Source organism: Prinia subflava, chromosome 6 (genome assembly GCF_021018805.1).
Source record: "Prinia subflava isolate CZ2003 ecotype Zambia chromosome 6, Cam_Psub_1.2, whole genome shotgun sequence".
NCBI lineage: Eukaryota > Metazoa > Chordata > Aves > Passeriformes > Cisticolidae > Prinia > Prinia subflava.
Window position 1 is genome coordinate 32,883,969 of NC_086252.1, and position 17,706 is coordinate 32,901,674.

Sequence of the window (17,706 nt, forward strand, 5' to 3'; positions counted from 1 at the left end):
ATGAAATAGATGCATGTGAAATGCATTCTTATGTTCTCAACAAATCTTTAAGTACCCCAGTGTATTTCAGCTTCCTCTCATTTCCCATTTAAGCTATTTTGAAAGCAAATAGTGGCAGAAGGAATTAAGTGGGGACTTCATTGCAGCAATATAATATTTTGTTTTGTTTCACTGAGAGCATGTCCTAAGTTTTAGAACTAAGGAAAAGCACTGGAAGAATAAACAGAAAAGCTGAACAAATGTGGCCATTACCTACTGCACCAAAAGCTACTATTTCTTGATTTTAATTCTGAATTAACACACATTGTAAAACTCCTGAACTGTGAACACTTCGTATAATTTCTGATATTACAGTCAAAAAGATAATTAATACTTAATAAATTTAAGTCCTATACATTGAGGACTCCCCAAACCACGTGGGTGTGATGCTGGGATTGGGCGGATCGTTCCAGCACACCCCACACCATCCTCGCAGCCCACACGTCTGCCAGGCTGGTGTGCTTTGGTAAGGCTGGGAACAGCATCTCTGCATCTTCCCTGACATCCCCCTTGAACAAATGTGACCTGTTCTAGTGTGAAATATTTTGTTTTCACTCACATATGCTTAGAGAAATGACATGAAAAGGAGCAGAGTGTCTGAAGAAAGAAGCCCTGTGTTGTGGTGTACCCAGGCTGTTGTGCTGAGGTCTCTCCACTTGCACCTAGCCATTTGTAGGACACAGGATTTTGTGGCTCTGGGTGGTGCAGGGCAGCTGTTTGCAGAGGGGGTTTATCAAAGCACCACAAGAACTGTGCAGCTCAATGAATCCAATAAGGTACTCAGGTACACAACATGCCTTTCACAGGGTGAACTCCTCACCTATTTTCTATCTTTTTGCAAGCCACTTCCCTCTGGAGGTGGAATCAATACTTACACTCTCATCTTATGACATTCATTTGTGCCTTACAACTTCACACTTGACTTGTTTGTTGTTTTCAGTGAACCTTGTACTAGCTTGGATGCCTGAGAGGGAGTCAAAATTACAACTTTCTTTCTATAAATACTATTTAGCTCCATGATATAATTTTTTTCACATGAAACTGGTGCAGGCTTCAAATTCCTGTATTTAGCCCTGAAGCAAAGAACGTTTAGGTGAAGCTTTGGAGAAAATTGACCAAAACGCTTTAAAGTTAGAGGTTATGAAAAATGACTGTAACTGGAATTTTTATATATTTCTAACTATGAAAGGAATTATTCCAATCCCTTCAATGTTTCTACAGCTTGGTTTTCATGAAGGTTGATGCACTGCCTCTTTTCAATGTCCTACTCCACAATCAAAACGTTTTGAGTATTTTTGGCTGTTGATGTAAGTGTAAGATTCAAGTCCACAATGTTAATGTGACTTCATTTTGGAAGCTTCATTTCTTGGGTGTGGACCAGAACCCTTCAAAGGGCCTGATTTCCAGAACATTCTGAAAATTAAGTCCCTGTAAGTTATCTTATTTTGGAACCTAAGACCAAAGTCACCATTCACATCCAAAACCTTTGGTATAAATTATGTTGCCCCTTGGATTATTTGAAAATGTGTGCATTTATGTTCTTACCACAAGGTGCATGAGCCTCCTCTTACATCAGTGTCTGCCTTGCGTCCTTGACTTACAGGGCCAGAGTTTGGTCCTGACTCAGTTCAGCAGCCCTCTCTGCAAGGTTTATTTTTTATCCTGCTTGCACCTGCTCGATGTTTCATGACGTTGGTCAAAATTTGTCGGGTTGAAAGTGGATCTTGCTGAAGACATGATCAAGCATTAAAATTTGGTCCAGGACACAAACACTCCAGTGCTTGCTGCTATTTCATTTTCCAGTCTCACTGGTGAAGCTCATGCACTGAGTTGTTATATGGGGTGCATGCAGGTGTAATGGGAAGAAAAACCAGAATGTCAGATGAGCCTGGTGCTGTAAACCAAAGAGCTGTAGAGGACAACCTGTGTGTCGCTGGCAGTTGTATGCTTTTAAAACCGCAATAAGTTATAAAAATAAACTGTGTTGCTGTGGATAACGCTTAACAGTGAGGTTTATTCTTAATTCTGCTCCTGTGTCCCAGTCAGCTGGGGACTGATGACGATCCACGGTGCTGACAGCAGTGGAATGTTTCAGACACAGGTGAGCAGAGGTGGAAGACAGGCTCCACACGGGCTGGGCTATGGACCGACTTCAACACCAACACCTGATCTCCCAAAATTACTGGACGGTTGAAAAAGAATATTTACAAGCAATAGTGCACATCATACTTGAATTACAGTGACCTCAGTTTGAACTTGAGAGGGAGACACTGGCATTCTGCTTTATTCTAATAGCCTAACTTTTGCCCTAGTTGTGGGGTTAATTAGCTTCACCCTTCTTTGGTTTTCCAGTGTAGTTACTAAGAAATATCATTATTAAGTGTGCTCTGATAGTCTGCCATACTGAATGATACAATCTGAGAAATACACCAGACCTTGCCTCCACAGTTGTTCAAATTTGTTGACTTTTTACTGGCTTAAACTGAAAACTTGGATTCGTTAATTAACTGTTGATTTAGGGTGAAGCAACAGTGCAATTTAAAAAAGGAATTGCCTAATAAAGATAATTTCCATTTTAATCTAGATAGATGTGTTCTGAGTGCCACATCCAGTTTTTCTTTGAAGACCGAGAGGAACGGTGACTCCACCACCTCCCTGGGCAGGCTGTTCCAATATCTAGCCATCCTTTCTGTGAAGAGATTTTTCCTGATGTCCTATCTAAAGCTGCCCTGCTGCAGCCTAAGCCTGTATCTATCGTTCTGTCGGGGGAAAAGCCCGAATCACACCTGGCTCCACTCCCTCGTCATGGAGCTGTAGAGCGCGGTAAGGTCCCCTGAGCCTCCTTTTCGCCAGGCTGAGACGCCCCTCAGCCGCTCCTCACAGGACTTGTATAAACGAGATTTTCCCTCAGCTTCTCTTCCCCAGGCTAAACACGGGCAGCTCCCGCCGCCTCTCCTGACGCCCCGAGCCCGTTTCCCAGCGGGAGAGCGCACCGAGCGACGCCCCGCTGCGGTAAAACCCGGGCGCCTCGCTAAAGCGCCAAGATGGCGCCGGTCTGAGGGGAAGGGGCCCGGCACCGCCCCCCGCGCGCGATCGGGGAGGGGGCGGCGGGCGGGGCGCGCGCCGCTTTGGCCGCCAATCAGGGGGCGGCGGCGCCGGGCAGCGCGCGCAGGCGCGCGGGGGGCGGTTGGCGCGGCGGTGGCGCAGGCGCGGTGCGGGTGTCGCTGAGGGCGGCGGGTCCCGGCGGTGCCACGATGTGGTTCGGCGGCTCCGTCCCCGCCGCCATCGCCGCCGCCAAGGAGCGCAGCTCCGTCTTCGTCGTGTTCGTGGCAGGTACGGTACGTCCCGGGGCCGCCCGCCGGCCCCCCGGCAGGGCCCAGCAGCGCCTTCCCAGCTGTGTCCCGCCCGCCGCCCCTCCCGCCGAGCGGGATTTGTGCTGTGTCAGCCCCAGCCCGCCGTGTCGGTGTCCGGCCCCCACCCGCCCGCCCTGGGGAGCGGAATTGCCCGTCCAATGTGTCGCCTTCCCGTCCGCTCTGCTCTTCTGCACGGGCTTCTCGCCGGTGCAGCTCTCCGGGCTGGTTGCTGTGTTTTGCTTCCTTTCCTCGTACCGACAGTGCGTGTTTCATAACGCTGTAACTGGAACCTGTAGAAATTCCCATCGTCTTGTGTACGCTGCCTTTTTCTAGGAAAAAAAAAAAAGATGGGAAAGAGAACAGTCGAGCTGCGCCAGGGGAGGTTTAGGTTGGACATTGGGAGGAATTTCTTCCCAGAAGGGTGATTAGCCATTGGAACGGGCTGCCCGGGGAGGTGGTGAGGTCCCTGGGAGTGTTTAAGGAAAGGCTGGATGTGGCTCTCAGTGCCATGGTCTGGTTGACAAAGTGGTGTTCGTCATAGCTTGGACTCGATGGTCTCAGAGGTCTTTTCCAACACGATTGAAACTGTGATATTCTGTGATTAGACAAGCTCTTTAACTTATTTTTGCGGTTTTGCATATCTCTGTGGGTTGTTTCCTAAGATCTTACTGTTGCCTTAAGTGCTCGTGGCTTGAAGTTTTTCAGGTGCCTCATGTAACAACTTAGTGTTGTTCTCTTAAGAACTATTGAACTGTGGGACTCACGTGGCTTCAAGAAGTTCACTTCCAAAGGGGATGTGAACAGAACAGTGCAATTAAATTCCTTTGCTGAGGAATTTAAGTACACATCTCTGTGTACTTGAAGAACAGCATTTTCTGCTGGATAGCAAACATACTGATAGAAATCAAGGTCTTGTCAGCCCACAAAATGGGCTGTGTTGGTGTTGGAGTAAGGGAAGGGGTGGAGGAGTTAGTTCATGAAGAACCACAGCCCTTGGGAAAGAGTCACATTGCAGAATTTGGGAGGAACCCTATGCTGGAGGAGTATGAGAAGTCCAACCCCTGAGGAGGAAGGAGCAGCAGAGACAAGGTGTGGAGAAGTGACTGCAGGAAGTGTGGGGAGATTTGTTTTTATTTCCCATGATCCTGCTCTGATTTTTGATCAGTAATAAGTTAAATAAATTTTTCCCTAAGTCAGATCTCTTTTGCCTGTGAAGATAACAGGTGAGTGATCACCCCCTGCCCTTATCTCTTCCCTTGAGGCTTCCATTACATTCTCTCCCCTGCCCAGCTGAGGAGGGCAGTGACAGAGGGGCTTTGGTGGCCTCTGAGTAGTTTCAACTTGATACATATATCAGGGGCTCAGAAATGCATGTTGTAACTTATGTCCAGTATTTTTTATAAAACAGAAATTGTGCACAAAATGGGGCCTATTAGATGCTGGTGTCGACTAGGTGGATGTAGGAATATGTAGATACACAGGGGAGGTAAATTTATGGTTGCAGGGATGTAACCTAGTTTTGTCATTGTGTGAGCTGTGAGGATTTGTTTTGTTTGTTCTTATGAGCCCTGGAAAAGGCAGAGTGTGACATCAGCCAGGCACATCTCGAAATGGAAGAGTTGGAGAGTTCTGCTGACATCTGGTCCAGCCTGGGCACCGTGGGATCAGGGCAGCTGACCCGTGGCAGAGCTGATCATGGAACTGTTCTGTTACAAGTGCTGGGAAAGGGAGTTGAAAGGCCAAGAACTTCCTCGCTGTGTGTGGAAGCAGCTGTGTTTAAAGGATGTGGAGGGCTGAAAGAATAGTCTGGTTTTGTGTTAGCAGAGATTGGGTTTGTTGTTTGGGTAGAAACACCTTTGAAACTGCACAGAGATGGTAACTTTGAGCCTCTTACACTCCACACTTCCCACTGGAGACAGGCATTGAAAACACCTGCAGAGCAGGCTTTCAGCAGGGTTTGGTTCTGTACACTTCATCCAATAATGTCTATGGGAAAAAAGGGAATAAAGGAAAAAAATAATTAGAGGAATTGAAAATGTGAGTTAACTCTCATTTTGGGGTGCCATTGTGGAGGAGCTGTTAGGTACAGTTGACAGAAATTAGGAAATTCTGATATGTCCATCTGTGTTTGGTTTCTGCCACCATCTGCCTGTCCCTCTTCTCCCTCTCTTCTCTAGAAAATGAAGAAGTGGATTATTCTTTCTGCTTCTACCATATTTTCTAGTCAAGCAAGGAATAATGTGGTTATTTATCTTAAAAATGAGGTAGCATTTGTCATTGTAAGTGTACATTGTTGGAGCAGTTTCTCCTGAAGTGTTTTTGCTTGCAGCCATAATCCCAGCATTTTTGAGCTCAGTGTTTAAAACCTTTGTGGCACATTCTGGTGACGGGACGTGTAAGGGTATTAAAGATCCCGCTAAACTCATGGGAAGTGGCTCCATTCTCCCCAGAGAGCACGAGGTGAAGTGGGTCTGCCTTGGGAAACTGGAGGGAGATATTGAGGTGAGATGTCAGAGGTCTCTGGTGAGGGAGTTGTGTTTGGGAACAGGGGAGTTACTTTGGGGCATCAAGTAATTGCCAGCAGCAGCAGTTTCCCTCTGTTGCTGCACAGGGAGATCATTCCTGGCGGTGGAACAGGCCTGGCAAGGCGGCTGCCCCAGGGGATGGTGTGAGGTTGTGTCCGGGGAGGTGTAGGCTGCATTTCAGGAAAAGGTTCTGCCCCCGGAGGGTGCTCAGCAATGGGACAGGCTCCTCAGGGAGGAGTTCAGGGGGATTTGGAAGATGCTCTCAGAAACATGGTAGGGTTTTTGGGGTGTCCTGTGCAGGGCCAGGAGTGCAAGGGACTCGATGATCCTTGTGCATCCTTTCCTACCCAGGATATGTTAGGAGTCTCTGAACATCCCTGGTATCTTGTTGCTAGCTGTTCTGTAGATGATTTTGTAGCTTACAGAGTTAAAAAAAGCCTTTGATTCTTTGAGTCACTAATCTAAAGTTGATAGTTCATTTGATACGAAACCTCCTCTGTTCTGACTGAGGTGTTTAAGATTATTCTTTCCAAAGATTAGACCTGTTCTGATCACGAAAATACCAGGCCACTCATAAAAAGTGCTTTTCAGAGTGAAAAAATGAAGAGGTTTGTGTCTGACAATAAAAAGCTTTAAATTAAAATGTTTGTTTCTTTTTAATAACATTTGTAGAAAAGGGAGAACAAACTCCCTTTGTTCATAATTTTATTATTTTAATATTTTTTTTAAATTGTGATTTGCACACATAAACTGTTTGCCAGTTGTTTGTAGCCAAGATGTATCAAGACACTTTTCAAGCTAAATAAGCAAAATGACGCAGAGGAGGAGGAGGAGGAGGTGAGTGGTTTAATGTCCTGGCTTCCTGGCATTTCCAGAATGGCAATCCTTTCTCACTGAGTAGTTGTGAAATGTTGGACATGGAAAAGTCAGCTGGGCTTCTCTCTCTCCTTCTAAAAGGAAAACACTTCCTGTGTGCTAAGGGGAATTAAAATATTCTGACAACCTGTTTTGAGTAAGTTCCTCACACAGGAAGTAAATTATTGCAGAAAAAGTCCTGTCCAGTATGTGAATCACTTGAGAAAGGATTGATGTTTTCCCTACCTAGATTTACCTGATCAGGTTTAAGAGATATGGAAGTGTGACTGTGAGTTGTTTACAGATCATTCCACTAAGTGAAATAAAGTGATGGTTTTGTTTGAGAAACAAGAAATCTGAGAGTTTTGGGATCTAGAATTTTGAGGCTGTTGTGCTGGTTCAGTGTTTAGCCAAATTACAAATTATGTCAAGTTGTGTTGTGCTTGACCTCTTGAGTTTTCTGTTTTTCCTGTGACCTGGCAGTTTTGATTTCAGGATATAAGTACTACTACAAAACTGTAATAAATGATCCCTAACCCCTAAATGTGAAAGGGTTATCAAAACAAAAAGATGTATGAGAACAAGCAGCTGTTCAGTGGGTAGTTACAATATTAATCAGTGCATCATGGCACAGAGCTTTATAAAATGTGAGCCATCAGCATTTTCATTCTGTCCTCTCTCAGGCTGTGCTGTGAGCAGCCTCTGCCCTGTTTGTGTCTTTCAACATTCTTTTTTCTCCAGCAGTTGGTTGTGTGGAAAAGTTAGTGTTGGGCAAGTATTTAGATATTTTTAGTAGTCTAATCGGATGAGCACGTGTCCTTTTGAAAGAGTGTGTGGTGAAGCAGCTGCCTGCCTGCGAGCACTTGGAAACAGGAGAGGAGGCCGGGCCGCTCTGGGCACAACAGCTGCATTGACCACACTTGGAAACGCTGCACTCAAAGCAGGAGGAAGGGTTCCCACGTAAAATAGCTTCAACATTTGCTTGCTTATGCAGAAGAATAATAATAGAGGTAGATTTGAGGTGTAATAATGGAGGTAGAGTTTCTTATTTACTCCAGTAATTCCAGGGAAGGATTGAGACACGTGGTGTAAAACCACTTTTCCAAAATTGTAATTTTGCTACGTGCCCCTGTGAGAGGCCTTGTGACCAGACAGCAGCACTTCACTGGGAGATTCCACATGGAACTCGGTGATCTTTAACGAGTCAAAAATACTGCATGGAACGGCAAATGGGATGAAACAAACAAGTGGTTTGTTGTTGTCACTGAATAATGGACTGCTATACTTCTATACTTGTGACTCAGATTCCTCATCAAGACTGCAGTCCGTTCCAAGCTGCTAGGAAGTAATACAGATTAAAGATAAAGAAATGGTTGCAGGTCGGTGTACTTGTTGAAAGATTGTTAATATTCATCAGCATCTATTTATTAACCCACACCCTCATTAAACTGGTGTTTTGGGACATAAATGTATGATTGATACATTTCCTCTGATCAAAATAACACCTCTGAATATGTAGCCCCTGAATACCTTTTCAGTTTCTCTTATCCAAGTAGCTCCTCTGTGTTTATTATTCTTGTTCTTCTGTGCTCCTCACACCTTTTCCTCCCCTCCTACTGTTACTGTTCATGTCAGGAACTGGAATACAAAACTAAGTTAAAAATAATCTGTAAATAAATGTTTCTTGGTTTGGGGATTTTTTTAACACTGTCAAACTGTGAAACCTTATGTGCTGAATTATGTATTTACAGGGAGTGGAGAATACAGTTTTACCTACTAGCAGCTGATATGTAATTAAATTTATAACTAGGGGCAAGCAGAACATAGTTTTGACATATTATCAAAGTGAACCAGCTGAATTGCCTCCAGATTATTAAAAAATTATGAACTGACTTGAAAGTAATCCCCAGAGCGTTTTACAAAGGTGATTGCAGGGGATTGAAGCAAAGCTAAAATCAGGGCAGAAACAGCAATTTGTGGTGGGTTTAACTCCCGTGTGCTGTGTCTTGCAGGTGAAGATGAACAATCTACTGAGATGGCTGCAAGGTGGGAAGACGAGAAGGTGACTGAAGCTGCATCAGATGGTTTTGTTGCTATTAAAATTGACACCAAAAGGTTTGAGCCTATTCTAATTCTGTCTCTTATACAATCTTTCATTGATGATGATGATGGATGAGAGTAAGAGGCTTCTGAAGCCCTCACCCTGATTAGGAGATAGTGTAAATACAGGGTTCCAGAGCAGAAGTGAATTCAGTACTCCTGAAGTCCCTAGAGCCCAAGAAAATGTCAAAATCCTCATTGTGTATTTCAGACTAGTATTCCAGCACTAGTAATAGAATGCTTGAAGTTGCCCTTTCTCAACTGGAAGAGACACAAAAATGCTATTAAAAATGCAAGTGCTGGAGGCAGTTCTTGGTTTGCCAAGTTACATAATGAATTAAAAACCTTTCATGAATTCAGAAAGATAAAAATCTGTAAAGCCCCAGAGAAAATATGTGTGCCTCCATTGTAACACATAGAATGGAGAAGCATTTAAGTTCCTGGGGAGGTTACTCAGCTATTTTTGTTATGTTTGTGTTCCAGTCCATGTGCACAAAGTGCACGGACGTTTCCCCAAATGGTATTATTTTGAAATGCTCTACAGACATTTTATTAGATTTACTACATTATTTGCGCTTAATAGACTGGATTTCTTTTTCCTGAATTGCCTCTTAGCACTGTTTTCCTAATTCTTATGTAGTCAACTGTGATAACCAAGGATTGTCACCATGTCAACACTTTTGCAGAATGTTAATGATAAGATGCAATGCAAATTTGCTTTTAGTGTTCTCTCAAGTATTTAAATAGTTTTGTAGGACAGTTATTTTTATGATGAAAGACTTAATCTGAAGTTGTTGCAAAATGATTGCTACTCCTTAATGAATCTTTTCTTTTAAACAGTGAAGCATGCCTGCAGTTTTCTCAAATTTGTATCCTTTGAGATCCATGTAGATGCTACATTATGATTACAGATAATTGCTCTTTACAAGTTAATACCCTTCTTAAGACAAATTCTTACAAGCAGTGCTATTGAAAATACTTATTTTGGCACAAAACTCTGCAATAAACTGTGTAGTTAATAGATACCATCTGTGTATTCAACTAGCTGTCAGTTATTAGAGGAAGTGAGCAAATTGGGTTTTTCTATGTTAATCCTATGTAATTCTCTAAATAGAAAATTATCTAAAGCTTTATGTAATCTAAATAACCTGTTGGACCTACTAATCAGCATTAGAAAACAAACTGAAAATGCTTTCAGTGATGAGTGGGGCTCAGAGGTGCAGAGGAGGAGGAACAGGCAGTGGCCTGGGTTCTGTCCTGCACAGGTGTGAACTCAGGTAAACCCTGCCTGCCTGAAGGAGGTCACTGCTCACAGTTCATTAATTCTGGGTGATGCTGGGGATTCTCTGCCTTACCTTGGATTTCCTGCATGCTCTGGAGACTTCATTACTGTCTACTTAAGATGTTGTCTGACACTAAAACAAAATCATTCTCAAGTCAAAGCAGAATCATTTACCTGAAAAGCTGGAGAAAATACTTTGGCCTAAATCAGTACAGAGAAAAGAAGAGATGCTTACCCATTACATGGAATGTTTGCCAGCACCTTTTTTTTCCTTCCCCCCTGGGCCCTGGCTGCTGGTGACCAGTTGGAGATCAGAGCAGTGTAGAAGCTGCTGTAGGAGGAACATCTGCTTTCCCTGTAATGTTCCTCTCTCAACATCTCTCATCCACCACCCTTAACTGTCGCTGTGCAGATCCCGTCGTGTGCGTCCCATCCAGCTTTTTTATAGGAGACAATGGGATCCCTTTGGAAGTTATTGCTGGCAGCGTTTCTGTGGAAGAGCTTGTTACCAGAATCCAGAAAGTCAAACAGGTAATGCTGACAGGCTGCATCTTCCAGATGGAGCTGGCAATGCTCAGGACAGGGATGGCCCTGGCCCTTGGCTTGGTGAAAGTAGAACCAGTGAGTTACTGGTTCTGTCCTTCCAACAGTAAAATCTGCAACCTTGAATTCATTACACAGGTTGGAAGCACTGTGCACAAGTGCTGCATTAATTTTTGTTTGGTTTAGATCTTCTGGGTAAACTCACAGTACTGGAGAAATGTGTCAAGAACTCTAAAGTGGAATGACAGCTCATAATGTGGCTTTGTAATATTGTTCAGTAATATTGATTTATCAAGTTATACACAAGTATCTGTGTGGATGGCTTTATCACTTTGATTTCAATTGCAAGACTAAAATTAGGAAAAAAAATGAAATGCATGATTGTACCATACTCAACAATATGTGGTAATTCTAATTTAATGTTTTCAATAGGGCTGATTCTTCAATAATAATTCAGTCTTGACCTTTTCACCTGTGTAAACTCTTTGAACTTCCATAGGCTCCATTTCTCTTCCCAATCTCTTAGATGCACACAGGGAAAGGGCGGCCTGTGGAGAACGGCAGTCAGGCATCTGCTCCCAGCCCCTCCCCTCAGTCTGACGGTGCTCCAGAAAGTGCAGAATCCAGAGCTGGGGTTTGTGACCCTCCTGAGGCTGTTTTGCCTGAGACAACAGCATCTTCTGCCAGTAATGGTTAGTGTCCTGACACAAATGCCACCTCATTTGCTTTGGAAATGCATTTGCTTTGGTTTTTCTTAGGTTGTTACATGATGGTACATAAAAGGCAATAGAGTGAACAGACTCACTGAGGAAAACTTGGGACATTCCAGAATGCTTTGTGCAGGTCTAGAAGGAAGGATAACTTGTCATGCTGCTTAGTTTTAATAAGTGAGAAATCTCTGGTTTATAACTCAATAAAATTGTGTATGCCTTCATGAAAAAGGATTCAATTAAAGATTTGTTTTTGGCTTAGTAACCTGAAACCAAATTGTTGAGGGGGGGGGAGTCTAAGTAGCAGAACCTCGTATCTCCTTGAGATATTCTCGTTGCTGCAAATTGTGGCTAGCAAGGAGCCTAATTATTGTTATGATAAGAAATACATCTTTTCTTTTTTTCTTATGCACTGCTTTCTTGTAAATCCCTTGAAGATGAAGCAAATTCAGGTCAAGCCAGCCAGGAAGCAAGTAATTCTGCAGATGAGCAAGCAAATGATGCTCAGCCTGTGAATGATCTTACACTCAAAGTAGAAAGGCAAGTCTTCTTTTGTGGACTTCTTTATGTGCAGCATTTGCTTCTCAGCAGTTTTGTTGGGTTTTCGGTTGGTTTAACATGTTTAATTACAAGATTTTGGTCCTTAATCTGTTGTCATCTGGCAGATATTTCTGTGGTCTTATTTTGTATTACATGTGTCTGACAATAGCAGGGCTGATACCAGCCCAGGTTTTTAATTAATATAAATTCTCATGTACTTTGAAAGAAAGAGGTAATCTGGAAAATTGTCAGTGTTCACCTTTGATAAAACTTCAATAGAGATGTTTGCTGCAAGTTCTTGAACGAATTAAAACATTGAACTCAAAGCACTGGAAACTGGTGTAATACAATGCCAACCCAGCTTTTGTATAGAGATGTCATCTTATTTCTTCTTGTTGATTTGATGATTGTTTGTAGTTTAGGGATGTTGAAAAAGTCAGTGGAATCCAATTCTGAGACTCATGCTTTGATCAGTGAACAGTAATGAGTGGAGTTTGGTTTTCTGAAGTATGGGGATCAGAAACTCCTGGTTCAAAACATGATTAATTCATTATTCATTGTTTTTAAATATGGGATATTGTTTATAAACTTGTTTTTAGTAAAATTGATACTATTTGAAATATCCTGTCTAAAAACCATGATGTGTTTAGCAAATGGGAGTATTTATAATGCTAAAATATATTTTAAATCTTTTTCATGCTTATTTCAGTGTTCTTCCAAAGTTATTGGACAAGAGTTATTTTTTACTTACCACTGATAAGACAGTGCAGTCAATATTTTAATATAATTATCAATGTTCCTTTTTAAAAAATTCATTAATCTTGCATTAATCTTACATACCAGTCTGGCATAATTTATCTACAGCATTTTTTGTGAGGGGGAGAAAGAGGCTAAGCTCTTTGGTAATTACCACTCTCTTTTGAAGAAAATAACTGCCATACATTTTTCTGATCATATGACTTTTCATGCTGGGTCATGCCTGCCCTTTCCCTAGATTTCAAACATGTTGAGATTTTATTGTCAGTCTGTACTGAGAAATTTACTTTGTTCTTTTAAGTCAATCTTTATTCTGAGGCATTTTTCTGGATAGCTGAGACAGATGCATGTGCATCCATGTCAGGGATATGTATTACTTGTGTTCCCTTTTAGGAGGTGATGTGCAGAAGAAACCAGATGGCTTAAATAGCTAAAAAGAGATTGAGATTTAGAGAGAGATCAGAGATCATAAGAGACACAGATCATAAATAGTGTTTGCTTATTGTACGTCTTTGTGGGTTGGTTCAACAGTAAGAATATGTAGGATTCTTCATTTAATGAGTGGAAAAAGGACAAAAGGAATTTGTTAGAAAACTCTAAGAGTGAGAAAGGAGGTGGTGAAATCAGCACCGCCCTTTGCATGGATGGTGCACCCGCATGGGTGTGAATCACTGCTGTACTCGAGGTATTAGCACTGTGACACAGCTCGTTTTCATGTGTTCTCCTGGGTGTGCAAATGCTTCATTAACATTGGAAAATACTACAGTGATAAGACTTTTCACTTTGTTCTTAAATTTAGGTTAACAAAAAGGCTGGAAGAAAGAAGAGAGGAGAGAAGGAAAGAAGAAGAACAGGTAACACAAAAATGTAAAAATCCTTGCAGGTTTTTTTATTTGAATAAATGTTTAATGCCTTCTTAAACAAACATACTTCAGTCTTTTCTCTTGTCCAAGGCAATTTTGAGGTCCAACTTTTATATCCTTCTATTCAGAAAGAAATTAAGAAAGAAATTGAAAGAAGGAAAACTGGTAAAGAAATGTTGGAGTACAAAAGACGACAGGAAGAAGAATTGACCAAACGCATGTTAGAAGAAAGGAACAGAGAAAAGGCAGAAGAGAAGGCTGCTAGAGAGCGCATAAGGCAACAGATTGCAATGGTAAATTTTGTCTTCTGGAAGAGAGCTTGCTGCTTCTGTGTCTCACAGTGTACTAAAATGATAAATTTTCTCATTTGATGAAGGTTTGAAAGATTGTTCATTTTTCTATTTGGAATTATCTGGCCTTGTATAGACGGTAATGATTTTTGTGTTCGGGGTTGTATAAAATGAAACTTCATCTTCACAATTATTTTCTATCTGAACTAACATTTCTGTCATACTGCTTGAGCCTAGTGGAGAATTATCATATAAACATAAAAATAATTGCATTTTAGGCATGGTACTAAAAGAAAAGCACGGGGAGTATTTAATTGTAGAACATACACAAGAACACTGCTCTCAAAATGGTGAGGAGGATTATTCTCTAAGTTAGTATATATGTGTGTGCATACATGCATATAAACAGTTGATAACAACTGAAATTCTTCCTCATTATTGGGTTTTGGTATAGAACACTTAGAATTGCAGTCTGTAACTTGCCATAAGGTTTTTGCCTTTATCTTCCCTGGAGTGTTGAGCTTGCATGGGAAGATCATCTGTTAACCACTGGTTGTGGGAAGTGACTCAGTGAGCAGTGTCATCTTGGCTAATGGCACGAGATTGTGCAGTTTGGCAGTGAATAATTCTTTGCAGTTTCACTCTTTTCTCCATATGGTCTGTTTGTATGTATGTTTGTTTGTGCAGTTGGTCATGAGTATAGATCATAGCTCTCTGTTTTAATGAATGTCAAGCAACAAGTTATGTTAACAATTAAGATTTCTCCTTGATCCCTCCACAGGATCGTGCTGAGAGGGCAGCTCGCTTTGCGAAATCGAAGGAAGAAGCAGAAGCTGCAAAAGCTGCAGCTCTTCAGGCTAAACAGGCTGAAATAGAGGCCAGAAAAGAGGCAGCTCAAAGGGAGCGAAGGTGAGATGCAGTGGAGACAGAAATGTGTATTTTGGGGGAGAGGGGCAAAGAAACTTTTTTAAGGGAGTTAATATATTTCCTCATCTCTTGACAACATGTTGCAGTGTCAAGCTGTTTAAATAGTGACATTAAAAGTAGCTATTTACATGAACATGATGTTCTTTGATAGCTTTCATCCTTTTGACATTTGTGATCATGAAACAGTAACCAGCTTTTCTGGTGTGTTATTTTAGTTAGATAAGAGCTTTTTGTGTCTGAGCTTTGATTTAAATACCAGTATCATGGAGCTTGGTGGGGTACTAGATAAGGTGAAAATGCAATTATGCCTGGCAGAATGACTCGATGATGTCAGCACTGCTGGGGAGCTGGGTGCAGACCCAGGGGCTGTGTGTGGATAGCCTGGATTCAGGAAGGCTGGGCTGGGGCCATCAGCTGCCTTTGTCACAGCTGGATCCTGCTTTGCCCAGCACGGCTGGTTTAAGAATTATCTGAACCTGTAGGGACCTCATATGGAGTTAGGGAAGAGATGCATTGTGAGAGATCAGCAGGTGTTTTCCACTGTGAATTCAGTCTTACAAGCCACCTGCCCTGCCCTGGGCACACATTTCAATACCACCAAGCTAAAGGCCCAGGAGCCTTTGTCTGTGAGTGTTCTTGTCCTCCTGACCCCAACGCCTGTCCCGCAGTGCAATAGCCAGGATCCAGTTCCGCCTCCCCGATGGATCTTCCTTCACTAACCAGTTCCCATCTGAAGCACGGCTAGAAGAAGCCAGGCAGTTTGCTGCACAGGTAAGTGCATTTTGTTTCTCAGCTGAGTGCTGATTATGATTTGGTGAGCATCAAGCAGTTATTGATGGCTGTGGAGTTGTCATCAGCTCCTTTCCTTGTTGGGTATTGGAAGGGACTTTTGGTAGCAGCCTTCTCCAGTGCCACCAACTGCCCTTGGATTGCTGTAGTGTGTCATTAGTAAGAGATAAAGAAAAATGAAGATATTTCATATCCTGCTCTGAGGATGATTGCTAGTTTGATACAGAACTCTTGTTAAGGTATGCTCAGCTGGCAAAGCTGCAGTTGTTTGAAAATGAACAGTAATACATGAAATGTTTTCTTTCTGTGCTTCACAGACGGTTGGTAACACTTATGGTAATTTTTCACTGGCGACAATGTTTCCCAGGAGGGAGTTTACCAAAGAAGATTATGGAAAGAAGTTACTGGAACTTGAGTTAGCACCCAGTGCTTCGGTAGTGTTGCTTCCGGTAGGTGTTGGGTTTTGGTGTGTTTAATTCTTCAAACAGCAGTACAGTAACTGGATATTTGCTGTTAGTCAGCCATGACAGCATTTGGCTTGAATGTGGGGATTTTCTTTGTCTAAACAGATTGCAAAATTACTCTAGTTTTTGTCAGGACTGATTGGGATAAGTTTTTCTGGAGCACATAAATGATGGCATAGATACTTGTCTAAACAAGAGCAGGACTTCAATACCTGACAGGTTTGCTTGGTGTGTTCCTGACAGGCAGGAAGACCTGCGACTGCTGTTGTTCAGGCTTCAGGCAGCGATCTGTGGAAGTTCTTGGGCACAATCCTTTACCCCCTCTTAGCAGTTTGGAGATTCATTAGCAACTTTCTGTTTACGAGCCCACCGCCCTCCCAGCCCTCTGTGAGATCAGCCCATCAGCAGGAGCAGCCAGCTCCCTCAGCATCGGGCAGCCTCGAGCAGAGCAGGTAAGGCACAGTGTTTAAAGCTGCTGTTCTCAAGCTTCTTGCTGCAATTGCTCTAATCTGGTAGTGGGGAACTGAGCTTCCAATTACACAGTACAAAAAGCATTGTCTTGCAGTCATTTATGAGCAGGGAATTCAGCTGTAACTACAAAGGTGAGCTTCACTTCAGCTGACTGTTTGGAAGGTAAAAATGTTAAAAGTGAGATATCAAACTGTTATGGGATGGTTGTTCAAGACACAGAAGCAGGTGAAGTGTGGTTCTGACAGGTTTTGTATTGCCCAGAGAATGAGATCTCCATGTACCAGGAGAGCTGCTGGGCTGTTTCTGGTGAAAAAGCCACATCTTGCTTCAATGACAGGGAAAATGAGAGTCTGCCACTCTGCTGAGTGACAAATTTCCACCTGGGTACTGCTTCCCAAGGAAGCAAAGGGCTGAAGAAAACTATTATTGAGGATAAGAGAAGGATGGATGATGTGTGTTTATTGCATTTGCTGCTTCTCTTGTGTAATTATTACTGAGGAAACTGTCAGACCTCACTGTTCTTTGTGCCCTAGGCAAGCAGTCAGGAAACGAGTAGTGGAAAAGCGGGGGGAAGACTTCAAAAAAGAAGGCAAAATATATAGACTGAGGACTCAAGATGATGGAGAAGATGAAAACAATACTTGGAATGGAAATTCTACACAACAAATGTAGTTCTGAGTAACTGCAGTTACTATCTGGCTGCTTTTCTTTTTTTTTTTCCTTCTCTTATTTGATCTAAGTCAACTAAAGCTTCTGGACAAGTGGGGCTTATTTTACACTGACTGAATTACTTAATTCTTATTCCTGCGGTGGATTATGGAATAAAGTCACCTATGTCAGAAAAATCAAGTGGGTGTAGGTGAAACCTAGTAAAAAGACTGAAAATCTCCATCAGCTTTCATAAATATTGCCCTATGCCATAGAAAGGCACTTTTTAATCTATAAATATTCTGCTACATAAATTTAAGGGCCAGGTATAATAATATAAAGGTCATGGTAGGCAATGACTGATTGAAATGAGGATTTCAGAAGCACTATACGTAGCAAATCAGGTAACTAATTTATGTTTAACTTTTTTCTTGCTTCTTTGCAACTGCAAGCAAAACCTTGTAGTTTTTAATTCCCTAAGCATTCAATAAACTATTTTCCAGAAAACATGACTGTCTTTTGAAGTTCTTCTGATGTTCAGGTATCACAAG

General features: G+C 42.2%; 1 protein-coding gene across 1 annotated transcript; it reads left to right on the forward strand.

The window, feature by feature from the left end:
• The first annotated feature begins 3,207 nt into the window (after positions 1–3,207).
• On the forward strand, positions 3,208–17,662 carry UBXN4 (UBX domain protein 4). Its single transcript, XM_063400985.1, has 13 exons — positions 3,208–3,372; positions 8,785–8,887; positions 9,713–9,741; positions 10,567–10,685; positions 11,224–11,389; positions 11,845–11,947; positions 13,503–13,557; positions 13,695–13,859; positions 14,638–14,765; positions 15,452–15,554; positions 15,890–16,021; positions 16,280–16,488; positions 17,041–17,662. Exons 1-13 carry the CDS (start codon positions 3,294–3,296, stop codon positions 17,177–17,179), a joined length of 1,530 nt encoding a protein of 509 aa, XP_063257055.1. The 5' UTR covers positions 3,208–3,293; the 3' UTR covers positions 17,180–17,662.
• The last annotated feature ends 44 nt before the right edge of the window (positions 17,663–17,706 follow it).

Excerpts from the sequence above, each read along its gene's own strand:
- UBXN4 (XM_063400985.1), top strand. The coding sequence starts at position 3,294 with ATGTGGTTCGGCGGCTCCGTCCCCGCCGCCATCGCCGCCGCCAAGGAG. Across the intron at positions 8,888-9,712 it reads ATTAAAATTGACACCAAAAG|TGAAGCATGCCTGCAGTTTT; the intron begins GTTTGAGCCTAT and ends TCTTTTAAACAG. Across the intron at positions 11,390-11,844 it reads AGCATCTTCTGCCAGTAATG|ATGAAGCAAATTCAGGTCAA; the intron begins GTTAGTGTCCTG and ends AATCCCTTGAAG.